We start from the raw sequence: 16613 nt of genomic DNA, 5'->3' as shown, positions 1-16613 counted from the left end.
TGCAGTAATTATCTCTTTCCGGGGCTGTCCAGCTTCCACAGAGTCGAGTTTTTCAACTTCAGATTGTAACTTAAATGCCTGCAGTGTCTCCAGAGGGAGCTGTGCGTCACGACGGATTGAGTTAGAAAGAATTTATCTGAGCAGACGCCTGCAGGCTGCAGTGGCTGCTATTAGCATAATAATACACCAATCTGCCATTAAGCTGTCAGTGCACAAGTTGCATGTAGGTGGCAGTTTTTTAGTTTGGGAACTGAACTAAACCTCTGATTGTGCATATAAGTGGACAACGTGTCTCCACTTCCTGCCACTGTACAAAAATATCACGGACACGGCCGCCGCCATCTTGTGTTGGTGGCGTCATGTGGAGTCAGGGTCTGCACAGTCGCCCACATAACATAAACACCTGAACAAACATCACCGCAATAACAACTACCTAGAATGACAGAAACCATCTGTGGGAAAAATGAGCCCATCCACTAACATGGAGGGTTTATGACCGATACTGCAGTCGGCCACCAGGGGGCGATGTTTTGGTTTCACTTTGGGGAGCGGTTACGTCGCCCATGAGTGAATCTGCTGAAATGAAAAGATTGAAGCTGTTTTGAATGCTGTCACGTTCAGGCCTTTAGGCTCTTTAGCAGTTAGCAGCTTAAGGAGCAGATATTTCTCTCAGTGGGTGGTGGAGACCAAAAACAGAGACACAAACACGAGTCCACTGGGAAGATCACGCTGTCTCTTCACATGTATTTTATAAAGTGATCATATGTCAGATGATGTTTCAGGTTTGCAACCAAGTGGACAGTAACATGTTTGCAGCCTGTTTCACAATGAGCTGCAGGTAAACTGACTTGGCCAAACTAATGTCATTCCTTACTGGCTAAAAGAAACATACGGAGTAGCTCTGCCTCTGAGGAACGTCTGCAAGACTAAAACTACTTTTGCTCAATGTTTCCTCATCCATCTGCTGACAAAATGCTGAAAAGACTGAAGGCTTTAGGTTCGTCTCAGTACTCGTCGTTTGGTTTTGAGCCTCTAATTGTCGTAGACAGTTGGTCTGTGGCTATAAACTGATAAGTGACGGCAGATGGCCTGTTTTTTTTATTATTATATAAAGTTTTATTCAAATATATATATATTAAGTTATGTAGAACAACATACATGAAGTTAGTTTAGCATCTATTTATGTTCTGATAAATAAATTAAAAAAAAAGCACAATCTATAATCTCCAATCAACGCCGTGAATATTAAACATTTGGCTTCAAGTAGTTTGATACTGTTACTGTTATGTATATGATATATTAACACCGTGAATATTTACTAAAAAGGCACATTAGCTGACACATATGATAAAACAGGAGTTCTGGTAGTTCCAGAAACAGCAGCAGGGTCGACTTAGTTGCATCTTTGCTTCCATTTATTAATGTCGTTGTGAAGGACGCACGTTTCCAGTGGACTCCAGTGAACCTGGAGTTTTGTCCTACTTGAATAGATGCAACCGTGGTAAAAATTAGCCTTCTCCCTATAACGAATGTATCAACCTAAAGACCAAATGATGTGTGTCCTTTTGTTGTGTGTGTATATTTTGTGCCTATTTGAGTGTTTGGGTGTAATTTTCTTCACGTGTTTGTGTGATATGAAACTTTACTTCCCAGCAATTTAATACGCCAAGTGCAGTAAACTCACTCACATTCAGGAGCTTGTTGGAATAAAAATCTTACTTAAATAATAATAATACTAATAATAAAACACCAGAGCCCTCTATCTAAGAGAGTTGTGGCAACAAATGAAGTCCGTATGGTGGCCTGTGCTAACAAAAGATGGCTGAGCTAATGCTAACGCTAGGAAACTGCCCGCTGTTTGGCTAATGTTGCTAATATAAAGTTTAGCCCAGTGATTATTATAGATAATTTATCAAAATGTAGTGAAAGGAATCAGTTTGCCTGATAATGTACAGCGAGCCGGTCATTATTGGACCACCACTCGTTTTATTATCCTGTTTATCTTACGGCTTCGTACTGAAAATACTGACTTAAAAGAGATTTTATTGATTTAAAAATAATTGTTTTGGTTCCACTATCAGAACTGCATCCATAGCAGTGGTCTGTTATGCAGAAATAACTCTGTAATGCTGTAATTGACCAATTAGAATCAAGAATTCACCAAAGCCATGTAATAATTGCAGGTACTTGTTATTGATATTTAACAGAGCGTGGTGTTTTAGCGGCGCAGTGTTAGCATGTTGCCTGTATTATGCCAACTAGCATAAGATATTCCTCAATGCTAACAATCACTCACCTCAGTGTACGCTCATGTGTGCATAATGCTCTCATGTATTAGCTTTAAGTTCAAATCACAGACCTAATAGACAAATCTTTTTAAAATCTCTCAGAAATAATATTAATATTAAATAATCACAGTTTTGAAAGTATTTTCAAAATCCTCAGACTGGACTCTTTGGTCCAATCGGCATAAAACATATTCTGCTCCCTGAACAGTAAAAACATTTAACCCATTTTGTAGAAATCCACTAAAAGATGGCAGCAGGAAATCCTCACTTTTCTATTGTGAAATATATATAATATAAACTGTGATTGTGTCTGAAAGTGTAACATCACTGAAGATAGAATAATGTTCACATAGTTTGAATCCAGACGAGATTCATACCTCAAGAAATGTGTTAAAGATCTGTTTTATTCTGCAGCGAATGGGTCATTTTTTTTATCCAGATAGTCTGATAGACGATCTGTGCGTGTTGTTAAATGGCCTTTCAGCTCGATGTGACTGATCCACATCAAAGTTTTTATTACGTTAATTATTATAAAGAGCCAATTGGATGCCACCTTTCATTGTCACAACCTTTCTTCATAGAAGGCTTTGGTCCATGTGTTTCATGTCAGTGCCTCTGTGTGTCTCTCTGTGCAAAACTGTAATACTTAATAGTGTTTTCTATAGGATTTGCATGGCATGTTATTCTTCATTATGTTTGATCTCTTTTTTTCTAATATGAGACGTTACTGTATAGCAGGAAGGGATATGACCCAATATTACAGGCTTTACGGTTACAGATGATGATGATGATCCACGTGGTGCAATAAAAAGAAAATAGATTACAAATTGTCAGTTTTGAGTGATACAGCATTTTTCTTTTCTCACGACTGTTAGTATGTTTATGTGTCTCTGTGTGTGTCAGACTTAAGCTTTTACTTGTTAATTCTTCGGCCTTGTGTTCATGTCATAATGAGCACAAACGCAGTATCACTTGTCATTTGTCTTGTTGTTCCCATGGTGGGATTTATACATATTTAAAGGGCCGATCCGGCATTTGCGGACTTAAAGTTTTGAGAAGTGCTGCACTTATTTCCCCTCAATCTATTCCTATAGTCTATATTTGTATTTTTTGCTTCCAAATAACGAAGATTTTCTCTAAAAACTTAATATAATGATACCTTAATAATACCTTTGTATGATAATCACGAACCATAATTTCCCTATTGAATGTCTAATTAGCTTTATTATTGAATTATTTTTCCTTCCAAACACTCAGGACAAAACATAAAGGCTTTACTCCCAAAGAAAAATTTTTTTTTATTACTGATAATCGTAACGTGATAATCTTTTCATATGTTGTTCTCAGTTAACAGTGTTTGAAAAGGCTACAAACATCAAACTGGCTTCTAAAATAGTAAAAACACATGAAAAACGTGTTTTTATGTATTCATATTTATGTCTATCCCATCTGCCCTTGAACATTTTACGCTGGTATAAGAATTGATCATCTGCAAAGAGACATATGATTCTGACTCATCAGTCGGTCAGGAGTGTTCTGAGTCAACAATTTTGGGAACTCTGTTGTTGGTTAACGTTGCGATTAAATGTTGAAATTATGCCTTCATCTATTTACAGAACTGGTTGTAACAACTTGATTCAAGCAATTCAAGCAACAACATTTTTGTTTCAGGTTAAATGAAAATCTCAAAATTTCATATTTGACCAATAACCGTTTCCAGGCAGGTTTGGTTTTGATTCATTAGCATTTTATTGTCTGAATTTGAGTCAACATGAAGTCTCAGAACCAAATAAATTCATCTGAGCTTAAACACCAGTTCATCCTTTGTTTCTGTCTCTCTTATCAGTCTGGGTTTCTGGCTGCCAGAGCAGAAAAATGTAAGCTTTGTTTTACTTACAGTCCATGTTGGTTTTACGTGTTCAAATGTTTGGGATTTGTGCGACCTGTTTATGATAAGCAACAAATCACTGACCCATTTCGGCAGCAAAGAGCACAGGGGTCTGGAAACTCTGCTCTCTTGACATAATGTTGAACATTAACTTTAACATATATTTGTAATTGTGTGATGAAATTCCTGACTTTGATTTGTGTTACTGGAATCAGGTGCTTGGTTTCCCAGTAGTTTTGCATGGTTCAGCCTTTTAAACACAGATAGTATATATTTTACATTACTGTGGACTGTGTTTTCAATGCATGTTTCTTTTCCAGAAGTTTGGCATCATAGATGGTTCTGAGTACCACAACATGCTATGGAGATTAAAGGAAAAAGGGAAAGGAGAAAACTTGTCGGCATTATTGCTGATTTCATCCAAAATGTTCTGAATTTAGCTGTTTTACAAAGGGTAATCTTGAGCTGCTGCTTGCTGTTAGCAGCACACATTTCTTGCTGAAAAGCATCATGGGAGTCGTAGTTTTCTTCCATTATTACATCCATCAAACATTTTTCTCAGTTTTACTTGTAACTTTGTGACTTTTATCTCGTGAATTTACCGTTATCTCATGAATTAACAACTTTAACCTTGAAAATTGAAGATTACTTCCCTCCCTCCAGCTCTGTAATGCTTTTTAAATCCTGACATGCCATTGTGCCTTATTGGGTTTTGAATGGAGCTGCATGGCAAAGAAGAAGAACGTATATCAGTTATTTAGTTAGCAGATACAGTCATTGGCGGTTTGATGAAGAAGCATGAAGAATATCACCAGATTTATGCTTTATGCTAAGTTGCCTGTGTGAGCAGCACCAAAGCCTCAAAGTCTGACTGTCTCAAAGTAAACAGTGATTTTGAAACGCTCTTTTATTTAGACAATGTTGAACATTAACTTATTTGTACATCCATGCATTTGTTCTGTACAGGGGTGTCTGTCCCGGCATGCATAGGCATTACCAGTTTCTGCATTTGGTTTAACCACAAACAGCCGTTCTATCGCTCTCTGCACACACACCAGACTACATTTACTAAAACAGGGATTTTAGAGAACAGGACACAGGAGCTGCTGCTCTGCTGCTGCCTCCATCAACTGGTCAGTTTAACACTTCAAGTCAAACATCAGATGTTATATAGCTCTCATTAAATCCACCAGACTCCATTGGGGGGAAAAAAAACAGTAATTCTAATACCCTTAATGTTTGTTTTTCACTCTATCAAAGTGTTCCAATAAACCACATCATTTTTCTGGACTACAGAAGGAAACAAAAAGAGCCGGCCAGATCGGGTTCAAACCACGACCTTCAGCACTGAACAACCATATTTGTGTTTGTGTCGTTACTGGAATCTACGTTTCCTGCATGCACGTCTACCCCCAACCAGCTCTTTGTTGACCTTTATTTGACAGCACATCATCAGTCAGCATAATCAATCTGGAGTCTGAGGTGTGTGCATGTTTGTTTGTGTATGTTTGTCCAGATTGACAAGACAAGCTAATGATTGATTGTGGCATCATCAGTGGACAGAAGAGATATCAGACTGTCAGCCTCTCTCTCTCTGTTTCTGCAGCTGTGTCTTCACTCGTAAGACCTTTTGTCAACAGTTTTGAGCACAGAAAGAAGAAGAGGAAAACATTTCTGAGAGACGCTAAATTGTGGAGGAAACCAGGATGAGATCCCTCAGAGTGTCTCTGCTCTTGCTGTTTCTTCTCGTCAGTCACTCAGTGAGTTAACTTGTGCTGTTTTTAAACTTATCTTAAACTTTGTTCTTCTGTATTGGGGGCACCTTTCCCACCATGTTTTTCTGTTTGCTGTTTGACAATGATGGTATGAAGAATAGTGTTGTATTGTATGGTTGTAGTTGGGTCTTTTGAATATGGTAAACTATACCACTGTATAGCAGAGCATGATAACAAAGGAGTATAGTTAGTGCATCATATTACAGTACTTGTAATGTAAGAATCACTGTAGTGTGGCAGCAGTGAACTAATGTACCCCATCAGCCACACCACTCGTCTTGCTCAAGATGTCCTCATTTGAACTGAAACTAGATGTTATTTAACAAACTCTATTACATAAAAGTGGATATTGTTACGACGGTTTCCTCATACAACTGAACTTTAAATCAGTTTGGTCACATGTGCACTGCTAGCACTTGGAGAAGCTGAACATGTATCCACAACTTTTAACTTCTTCATTATTTCACTAATACTATCTATTTCATCTTGTATTTATTTGTCTTAAATCATAAATTCAATTCAAATGTCAATCAAATCATAATTTATGTAGAAATTAGGTAGATGTAAATTTGGTTAGTTTTCTGTTTTCAACTATGGAACACATTAACCAACTGAGATCAAATTAATTTCAGATTTAAAATCTTTTACAACAGAGGTGAAATGCTGCTAAAAGCAAACCAGAGCTGTACCCATTTTAGCTTCAGTGTATTCAGTGTGTGCATTTCAGTGTCATTCCATGTTTGTCGTTATCAAAGGGTTTCAGTAAAAAATGGAATTTCTTTAAGCTCAAGACACCAAATCAATAGCATGGGTTAATATTGCACGCCTAAATGACACATTCAATAAACAAAATGAATAAATACTGCCATTGTATTATTCTGTTAGAAAAGTCATTATCTCTAAACTACCCCTGAATTTAACAAGCAACAAGAGCTTGTACTTTTACAGAGGTATAAAGTTGTGTATCATCTGTGTAATGCTTTAACAGTATACAGCCTCTTCTATTGATTTGTATCTGTGCTGCATTTTAATTGATCCTGCAGTGGAGTTCAGCAGATTCTGAGGATCGATCACCCACACTGGAGCAGATCCATCAGAAACCACAGTTCCCACCAATCTCACATAATCCACAGTATCAACACACCTCACATAATCCACACACCTCACATAATCCACATAATCCACCCACCTCACATAATCCACAGTATCAACACACCTCACATAATCCACAGTATCAACACACCTCACATAATCCACAGTATCCACACACCTCACATAATCCACATAATCCACCCACCTCACATAATCCACAGTATCAACACACCTCACATAATCCACAGTATCAACACACCTCACATAATCCACAGTATCCACACACCTCACATAATCCACAGTATCAACACACCTCACATAATCCACACACCTCACATAATCCACATAATCCACCCACCTCACATAATCCACAGTATCAACACACCTCACATAATCCACAGTATCAACACACCTCACATAATCCACACACCTCACATAATCCACAGTATCCACACACCTCACATAATCCACAGTATCAACACACCTCACATAATCCAAAGACCCCAGAGGAACCACCAACCCAACCCCCTACCCCTCTGGTCACCAGCCCTGCCCCCACCACCCCTCAAGCACCTGAGAGAGACCCATTCCTGGGTACACCTGAGTGTCTGGAAAAGGGGTAAGTGTATTTTGATGATTCCTTTGTTATATTTTGCACCTCACATACTTTCTCAACTACTGAAGCGATGGGTTCATCAGTAATGAACATTTACGCTGCCTGATTCGACATAAACACTAAATTGGACAAAGAGAGAACAGGTTTCTGTTCAGTACAATCTGACGATGAATTTCGCTTCTGTTTTTAAAGATACTACTGTTCACTCCACGGGGAACTCTTTCTCCTTGAGAGCTGTTTGTCTCTATGATAATAATCCCACTTCCTGTTTCATATCATTCAGTCTCAGATTACCGAACAATAGCAAACGATGCATCTTTTCTAGTGACTTTATTCATCCATCAACATTTTTGTGGCACTTTTTCTGGCTCTGACGCAGGAAGTTGATGTTCCTCCCGTCCATTTTTAAGGTCATTTAAGACCAAACGCACACACACTTCCTTCTTTTGCAGCTCTACGTTCTTCTTCAGCACCTCTTGTAGTAATATTTAGTTTTTGGTGGAATGCATGAAAAAGAGTATGAAAATTTGCAGGCGAATCTTTTTAATTCCTTTAATCAGAGTGATTCGGAGGTCTGGAACCAGGCTAAATTCCTACTTAATCAAAAGACCTCAAAGATGATTCACTGTAATATGCGTATACATAATGTGAGATTAATCTGTGTCAGCTATTTTCATGATCTGTCCTTCAACATTCATTAGGTTTACTCGTGCATCGTGTGACCTGGTGTTTTGTGCCCCATGGGAACGTTGCGTTCAAGGACAGTGCTCCTGTAAACCGCCCTATCTGTGTCCCACTGAGAATGTGACCCCAGTTTGTGGACAGGACAGTAGAAACTACCGCTCCTACTGCCAGGTAACTCATTAAAAGGGTGGCCAGGCCTACGTTCCCATCACCCGAGCAAAACATGAGTACAAAAACAAGAGTTCATATCGCTGTCAGGCTCATGGCATCATATCTGGTCCTTCTGAGAACAAAGAATTCCTACAAAGTTACTCGCAGTCTTTTACCATATTAATATACAAAATAATAATAGTAACAATATGAAATAATAGAATGAACATTATCAAAATAAAGGATAAACGTACGTTTACGTCGGCAAACGACAGCTAGACAGGAATTGGAATAAATTAGAAATCTGTTATAGATATGTATTTTTCGGTATTTCTGAAAAATGTTGGACCTACTGAGTCTCCATCTTATATCTCTTGAATCAGAGGCATTTTAATAGATATGAGGCAGCAAATCAGTCTCTGAAATGAGAAATAGAGTGAAGGAATTTACAATGCTTTAATTAAAACAACAACCACACCTGACCTCCTGACAAAGGTTTCATGTCACCTACCGCATGTCTGTAGCTTGGAAGTGAAAAGTTGACTAAAATTAAAGCTGCTACCGTCCTCTATTTAATAAATATTTGATTATGACATGATTAATAATCTACAAATCTTCATTACCAAAAAAAACAGTAACATGGAAAATTACTCAGACCCATCAAAATACAAAATTTGGTCACAAAAACACAGCTTCCTCAATGGTTTCAATGGGATCACTCAGTCAATGCAAAGGCAAAAAAACACAAAAAAGTTTAACCAAGTCTCTGCGGAGGCCAATCAGATATGGCCAAGTTCGCTTCCCTGGTAGATTACTGATATACGGTGTGTGGATCTACTGAATTTTTAAAAGATATTAAACTAAACAGAGACTACATTTTTAAATACAGCTGGTTTTGGACAGCCATTAACCATTAATGCACCAAATTTTCATTCTTCTCAATCTGTTTTCTAGGCGATGGCTCTCACGTGTCGCACCAACAAACCCGCCATGTCCCACTTTGGGGAAAACTGTGAAGGTTTGCGTTCACACATACTATGTTCAGAGCCTTGTAGTATTTTTACTATCACTGGTATGTTCTTACTTGTAGTGAATGTCACCTTTACCCCTCTCTCGCCACAGTGAGCTACCCAAAGTTCAGTAGCTCGATAGATCCGGACACAGGAGTGGTCAAGGTCTTCATCCCTGACTCTTCCGGCGGGGGGGAGTTCCTGGTGTGTTGGAAGATTTGGAACATGGCAGCTGCTAACGTTGCCTGCAAGGACCATGGGCATCCACTGTGAGAGGATACACACGAATATAATACATGTTTACAATATGCATAGTGTATCAAGAGCATGCCCAAAAGTAGACCCCTAAAAGTTGTATTAACATCCAGCTTTAGCCAACGTTAGCTGTCACGCTACATATTAAAGAGTCCCTACGATGTGTGTGTGCGCTCAGTGGTGCAGCGACTGCTGATCACATTCCCTACAAACTCCTGACAACCGACCGCGACAAGAGGCCACCAGGCAGCTGCGTTAGCGTCCGCTGCCAAGGCTACGAGTCGTCCCTCGCCGAGTGTGTAATCTACGACAGCATCAGGATTGGCAACAGGATGGTTGCTACGGTGAACTGTTATGAGCAAACACCCAAAGGTCAGTATATAGCGATTCTACTCTATTCTTTTCTACTGGCATCTTAATACCTTAAATCATTCTCCCTTTCACCTTTTATCTGGAGATAAACATGGTCTTGGTCTTAAAGGTGTTTGTCTTCACCCTGACCACACTGGAGGTCTACGTCCAATTAAATCAATTAATCAATCAATTATCAGCACATAAAGGAGCTGCTACCCAAACCAAACCGGACGCTGTCCAGGCATCTGCTGTGCCTTGATTTCTTGTCCATGAATGTCCCAAACTGTGGGCTGTAAGGAGGCTCCTGGTTCAGCCCTGCTGGCCAGCTGGTGCGTTTCTATGTGGAGTTTGCATGTTCTCCCCGCTTGCATGGGTTCTCTCCGGTTCTCCGGCATCCTCCCACTGTCCAAAGACATGCAGGTTAATTGTTGACTCTAAATTGCCTGTAGGTGTGAGTGTGAGTGGTTGTGTGTCTCTGTGTGTCAGCCCTGTGATTGGCTGATTGGCTGATTGGATGGATCTAAAGCCAAAAGTGTCTCACAGGTGTACAGGAGACAAATGGCTCCCAAATATGATGATATCCTACAACCCTTTTTTTAGATTCACAGAAGATACAGAATGTGGAGAAGATCAATAAGTCCCACAACCCCTAATTTTTCAGTACAAGAGTAAGCCACTCTTTTGGGTGGGGACATTTAACATCCTTGTGGTGATGGATGGAAAGCTATGAATGAATCCACACTAGTGTTTGCCAAGCCACTTAGAATTCATGTCAGCTTATGCCACAGGAGCCAGAATCAGCCCAGGTATCCTCAGAGCCAACAGTGAGCCAAAGCTGGCCTGAGTGCCTGTAAGTAACCATAACCTACCACCTGGGACCTGAGGTTCACCTGGACCCATAAAACCCCTCCACTGTGATTGTTTGTTTCAGAGTGTGGCTTCACTTGTGCAAACACAAAGTGTGTTTCCCTGAACCAGACTTGTGACGGAGTCGACGACTGTGGCGACCGCAGTGACGAGATGTGTTGCAAAGGTAAACCACACACACACACACAATGATTGATGGGCCTGATAACCCTGCATGTCCCGTCTTTCACCGTGTGAATTATGTGTTTGTCAGACTGCCGGAAAGGTGCTTTCCTCTGCAAGACAGGTGTGTGCGTGCATAAGGACGCGGTCCGTGACGGACAGATGGACTGTCTGGATGGCGAAGATGAATCGAAGAAATCCACATCTGAAAAAAGTGAGATACACGGATGTTCCTAACTCAGATTATCCAAACAGCATTTACTTTCATTCAGTGTTGGAAATTCAAAGGATTTCTGTTCTTTGTACAATATTTCCATCTTGCATTTTGTAACGTGATTTTATTTTCCACAGTGCCATCGGATACGCACCGGGCACTCCAAAACTATGGTATGCTGGTGACCTGAAGTGTAAACATCAGTGGGTTGAACCCTTCATGTTTTGTTTTGATGATGATGACATTTGTTTTTTTTTTCTTTATTTCAGACTATGTTTCTCCCATAAAAGGTAAGTAGCCTCAATGACAGTGTCTTGTCCACTTATTACTTGTCTTCATTTGCAATGATGGGAAATCTTAATGTCACAGCACACATGTGATATTGTTCTTCTAGCAGTCTCCTGCACATACAGTACATGTGTAAAAACCAAAATAATATCCCTCTCATAATATCCTGCAGATGTTGGTCCCCAGAGAAAGACCTGAATTAGGAAAAACAAAACGGAGCTGAAACTGTCAGAGCTGTTGGGAATTTAAGTCACTTTTAAAGGATCAGAAAAATCATAGTTTTAGTCCTTGTGATTGTGTCATCGCCTAATAGTTATAGTTATAGAAATTGTACATGATGTGGTTCATATTAACAGGACAGTATGCTGCACTGTTGGCCAGGCGTCTTTTGGAGAAGAGATTTTAATCTCAATGAGACTTTTTACCTGGTTAAATAAAGGATATACATGTGTATATATATATATATATATGACACTGATGGTCACATACTTTTGGCCTTGTAATGCATTGGTGCCTGCATTGTTGCAGTTACTTAGTCAGGCCATGAATCACCAGATCACCTGGTCAGGTTACAGCCCACGTGTCACCAAAACCACCAAACCATCAGAGCTGGACACGAATTTCAGCAACTCTGTGCTTGTGTGTTCAGAAATGAAGGCCAACAGGGAGTATTTGGAGTCCAAATTGTACTGTGGGATTCCCAATGCTACCACGGTGGACGACGTGGAAGTGGAGGACAGAGGGAGGGGACACCGAGTCAAACGAGTGGTGGGGGGAGTCCCAGCAAACCCGGTCAGTTACAGTTACGGTTACACGTTCGTCTGTAATGGTAAATGGTAAATGGACTGGACTTGAACTGTACGCTCAAAGTGTTTTAACACGACATTCATCACCCTTCATTGGTTTATTCACATCAGGAGGAAACTAATCATTCACACAGGCACACACTGAATTCAGGTTCACCAAGGACACTTTGGCACTTTGAACCACTGATCTTCCAATTTTCTGGATGACCTGTGTGGCTGTCATTACCGCAGTGGTTCCCAAACTGAACTCAGTTTTTTCAGCTGTCCAAAGGCGCAATCACAGAAAACATTGGTAAACCACCAGCTTATAATGTTATAATATGACTGTGAACTCACATAACTCTCATCTCATGTAATGTTGCTCATGTAAACACTCATGTTCCAAAAACAAAACAAACTACCACATTTCCCAGCAGCCCCTTTGCTTCCCATCCCCGTTAGATGTGATTCCTTCTACTATTTGTAGAGTTTGAAAGAGTATTTGAAGTTTGAAATGTTATTCTTCTTCTTTTGAGATTTATGGCGGTTGGCATCCATAGACGCTGCATTACTGCCAACTGCTGGATTGTAACAGTTTCACAGTGCAAACTCTCCACAGTGTCTCTAACACCTTCACCCAGTAGTCCCAGTTTGTGCGAATCCTTCCAAAAACGTTGAAATCTTCGGCTCCTCCAAATCTCCAAGTGAAGAAAACGTGAAATGAGAATGAAAAATGTTTTTTGTTGTTGTTTACATAACGTAGCATTTATTTGTGTCGTGGTTTGAAATGAAAGCTGTTCCTGTCCTGCAGACTCAGATCCAGTGGCAGATTGCTCTGGAGGAGAACAGGAAGATCGACTGTGGAGGAGCTTATATCGGAGGATGCTGGGTCCTCACGGCTGCTCACTGCGTCAGGTGGGACGAGTGTTTGAGTCCGAGGACGTGATGATGGAGATGTACTGGTAGAAAAGTAGTGGTTGTGCCGTACTGGCCTGAAGATAAAATGACCCTTGTGAAAATAAGAGACCAAAGTGTGTCCATCTGTTTCAGAGTGCTGCTGAAACAGATGGTTTTCATCACCGCAGCTTTCTTCTCTTGTAATATTAAAACATAGAATAACAGTATTTTGGAAGCAGTCACAGCGTAACTCTAATACTCCTGCAGATCAAGGGCCGTCCACACCAAGAATGATCACGATATCTATAGTTAATGTATGGATGCAGAAGTCACAACAATTATTATAACTGCAACGACACTGGCGAACATCATCCAATCAAATCCATCCAAATTTCCACATCGTTTTACCTGTCGAATGGCCTTTGGCGCTGATGGAGTCTCTGATACCATCAAATCGATGCTGACTCTTTCAGAGCGTTGGATTCTCTTAACACTTCTCATCTTTTAAGAAGTTCGTGAATCTTACTGGTCAATAAATGCACCGAAACGTCATCTGTCTCGGTGTGGACGGCCCTTAACTCTAAAAGACATGAACAAACTAACAGAAAGTGGCCAAACTGGCATCCTTGAGGTGGTAAACTACCCGGTGCGATGGAGGTAACGCAGTAGCAGTGTCTTTGCCCATCTCTCCTCACCAGGCCCAACCCATCTGCATTCAAGGTGAAGTTTTCTCTCTGGAAGAAGTCGAGAGCTCAGGACACGACTGACATCGTTCCCGTTGAAGACATTCGCATCCACCCCAAGTATTTATCCGTCTGTCCGCTCAATCATTGCACGACGTCATCTGATTGGTTACAGGACGAGTGAGGAAATGAAAGATGAGCTGATGATTTCTTGGACGTCCTGCAGGTACAACGCCAGCAGCTATGAGAACGACATCGCTCTGCTGCAGCTGGAGAAGCTTCCGTTCACAGACAAATGTTTGGAGGACAACCCGGCCGTCAGCGCCGTCTGTGTTCCCTGGTCCACGCAGCTGTTTCAACCCAACCACACCTGCAGCATCTCTGGATGGGGACGAACCGCAGGTGTGTTACAGCTCCATCACTTTCTGTTCTGATGGCGCTCACTGTAGTTAGCGCTTCAAATACTACGTCAGACAGGCAAACGGCAAAGAGAATCCGCTAATTTTTCAAAATAAAAGCCCCCCTGCAGACTGTCAGTGGTATATTCCAGCAGCACATCAGTATTATTCTCTAATGGGGGGGGGCACCAGGCCAGAGGTCAGCCGCTCAGAGGGTTTTTAACACCATGACGACCAGAGGTTCATCTGGGATGGAGAAACACTCTGACTGTGACTTTAGCTGCTGTCTGTAGCTGCAGCACAACAAAGCAGGAAGTACATCCAAGAAACACATTTAAAGCAGCAGAAGAAGAAACGAGGCCTGTTTGATCCTGTTAGAGACACATTTAAAGCAGCAGAAGAAGAAACGCAGCCTGTTTGATCCTGTTAGAAACACATTTAAAGCAGCAGAAGAAGAAACGCGGCCTGTTTGATCCTGTTAGAAACACATTTAAAGCAGCAGAAGAAGAAACGCGGCCTGTTTGATCCTGTTAGAAGCTCCAACATCAGTTTAACGCACAAACCAGCTAAACCTGAGCAGAGAGATCAGCAGGAGAAACTCTCTGAAACTCTCCTGATGGGAGATGAAGCCTCCTGGAGGACGGAGCAAAACCAGACCAGAGCCAGAACGCCACCCAGAGGAGCCCGGCAGGATTTCAGGGAAACATGAGTGCAGGTGCTCTTGTGGCTTCAGCAACTATGAAGATGTGAAGCGAAACCTAATCACACCAAAGACTCGTCTTAAATAAGCCAGAAAATAAACAGTTTGACTTATTTTGATTCCTGCTCCCACCTACATGTCAATCTAGAAATTCTATTTCTTTATTCATCATAATTGAAAAGCCGTCAAATTCATGTTATTTTGTGGTGTGAGGTGTTTTTTAACTGCTCTGAAATTTATTTTGTCCTTTAATTCAGTTTCATGCACAGAAATCTACATATTTTCAGGCATGTTGTTATTTAGCTTGAGGACGTCAGGATTAGCATAACGTGAGTGTTTAAACGTGGATGACTCCGCCCACAGACGGCAGGTCGGCTCAGGTGCTGCTCTGGGCCAACGTGTCCCTCATCGACGACTGCCAGAGATTCTACAAAGGTCGATTCAAGCCGGGGATGATGTGTGCAGGTGGGTGTTTGTGTCTTTCACTGAGAGAAGCTGCTTTCTAGACATCGTGCAGGTGTTCAGGTGTGTGTGTGTGTGTGTGCGTGCAGGTGATCTGGAAGGCAGCGTGGACTCCTGTCAGGGCGACAGTGGAGGTCCTCTGGTTTGTCAGGATGAGCTGGGCGTGTCCTACCTGTGGGGCATCGTCAGCTGGGGGGAAAGGTGTGGTCACCCTGGGTTCCCTGGAGTTTATACACAGGTAAGACTCCTGGAAACTAAGTGTTTACTTTGTGCTGGTGTCGTACTAATTAATGCACAGTACCTTAATGATGCAGTAATAAAATAAGTGCTGTTGCTGTTTAATGTCAGAACATTTAGAGGAATGGATGTTGTGTGTGTGAAGGTTTTTACATTTTACTGTTTTGTGACTTTTGTTTTCCCCATGATGAGATTAGATTACGTCGTCTAAATGTGATAAATTCTGAAATAATTTGATGTTATTCTAATCTTGTTTCACGTGTTGTCTCTCTGACAGGTTGCTCATTACTTTGAGTGGATCAGACTTCACACCGGGTGGCCTGCAGTCACCAAGTTCAACTCCTGATACGACAAAAACACATTTTAATTTAAAAAGAAAAAAAAATCACAATACTTCGAATATCCTGTTATTTGTCAGTAAAATATATTTTCCTGTTTCTGGGCAAACTGAATAGTGACATGAGGCTAATCTTTATTTATTAATTATACATGTATGTATACGTCAAGTGCAGCATTTTGATATATATCAGTTAAAAATACATTTTTTTGACGTTTGTCCAGCAAATAAAGAGATAAAGCAGCGACGCAGGATAATATCTTGGAAAACTGATTTTTATTTCATTGTGTCTTTAATAGAAAAGCAGTCGGCCGTGAAAGAAGCAGAAACAACAAGTACAAAAATGACAAAAGAGAATGAAGTGAACACTCAGGTGGTTTTCTGAGGCTGATCCACCGGCAGCAGAATGGATCTCCTCAGCGTCCTGAGATCACTCTCCACCTGCACACACACGTCGTTGCTGTGACTTCA

At 40.8% G+C, this 16613-nt stretch overlaps 2 protein-coding genes across 2 annotated transcripts in view; one reads left to right on the top strand and one right to left on the bottom strand.

Moving 5' to 3' along the window:
• The first annotated feature begins 6033 nt into the window (after window positions 1–6033).
• Window positions 6034–16151, top strand: cfi (complement factor I). Its single transcript, XM_070855151.1, has 16 exons — window positions 6034–6039; window positions 7517–7662; window positions 8361–8514; window positions 9448–9511; window positions 9616–9772; window positions 9937–10130; window positions 11044–11145; window positions 11233–11370; window positions 11625–11645; window positions 12293–12435; window positions 13240–13343; window positions 14024–14128; window positions 14235–14410; window positions 15470–15571; window positions 15658–15806; window positions 16083–16151. Exons 1-16 carry the CDS (start codon window positions 6034–6036, stop codon window positions 16149–16151), a joined length of 1830 nt encoding a protein of 609 aa, XP_070711252.1.
• Window positions 16152–16405: 254 nt separating this feature from the next.
• LOC139223178 (calcium uniporter regulatory subunit MCUb, mitochondrial-like) overlaps window positions 16406–16613 on the bottom strand; it is a 9805-nt gene continuing 9597 nt past the window's right edge. Inside the window, exon 12 of the mRNA XM_070855150.1 lies at window positions 16406–16583. Within this exon, the coding sequence (XP_070711251.1) occupies window positions 16512–16583 (72 nt within the window). The 3' untranslated portion in view covers window positions 16406–16511. The remainder of the gene's footprint in view (window positions 16584–16613) is intronic.

Source organism: Pempheris klunzingeri, chromosome 23 (genome assembly GCF_042242105.1).
Source record: "Pempheris klunzingeri isolate RE-2024b chromosome 23, fPemKlu1.hap1, whole genome shotgun sequence".
Taxonomy (NCBI): Eukaryota; Metazoa; Chordata; class Actinopteri; order Acropomatiformes; family Pempheridae; genus Pempheris; species Pempheris klunzingeri.
The sequence above is the reverse complement of the archived record's forward strand: the minus strand, read 5'-3'. Positions and strand labels throughout refer to the sequence as shown.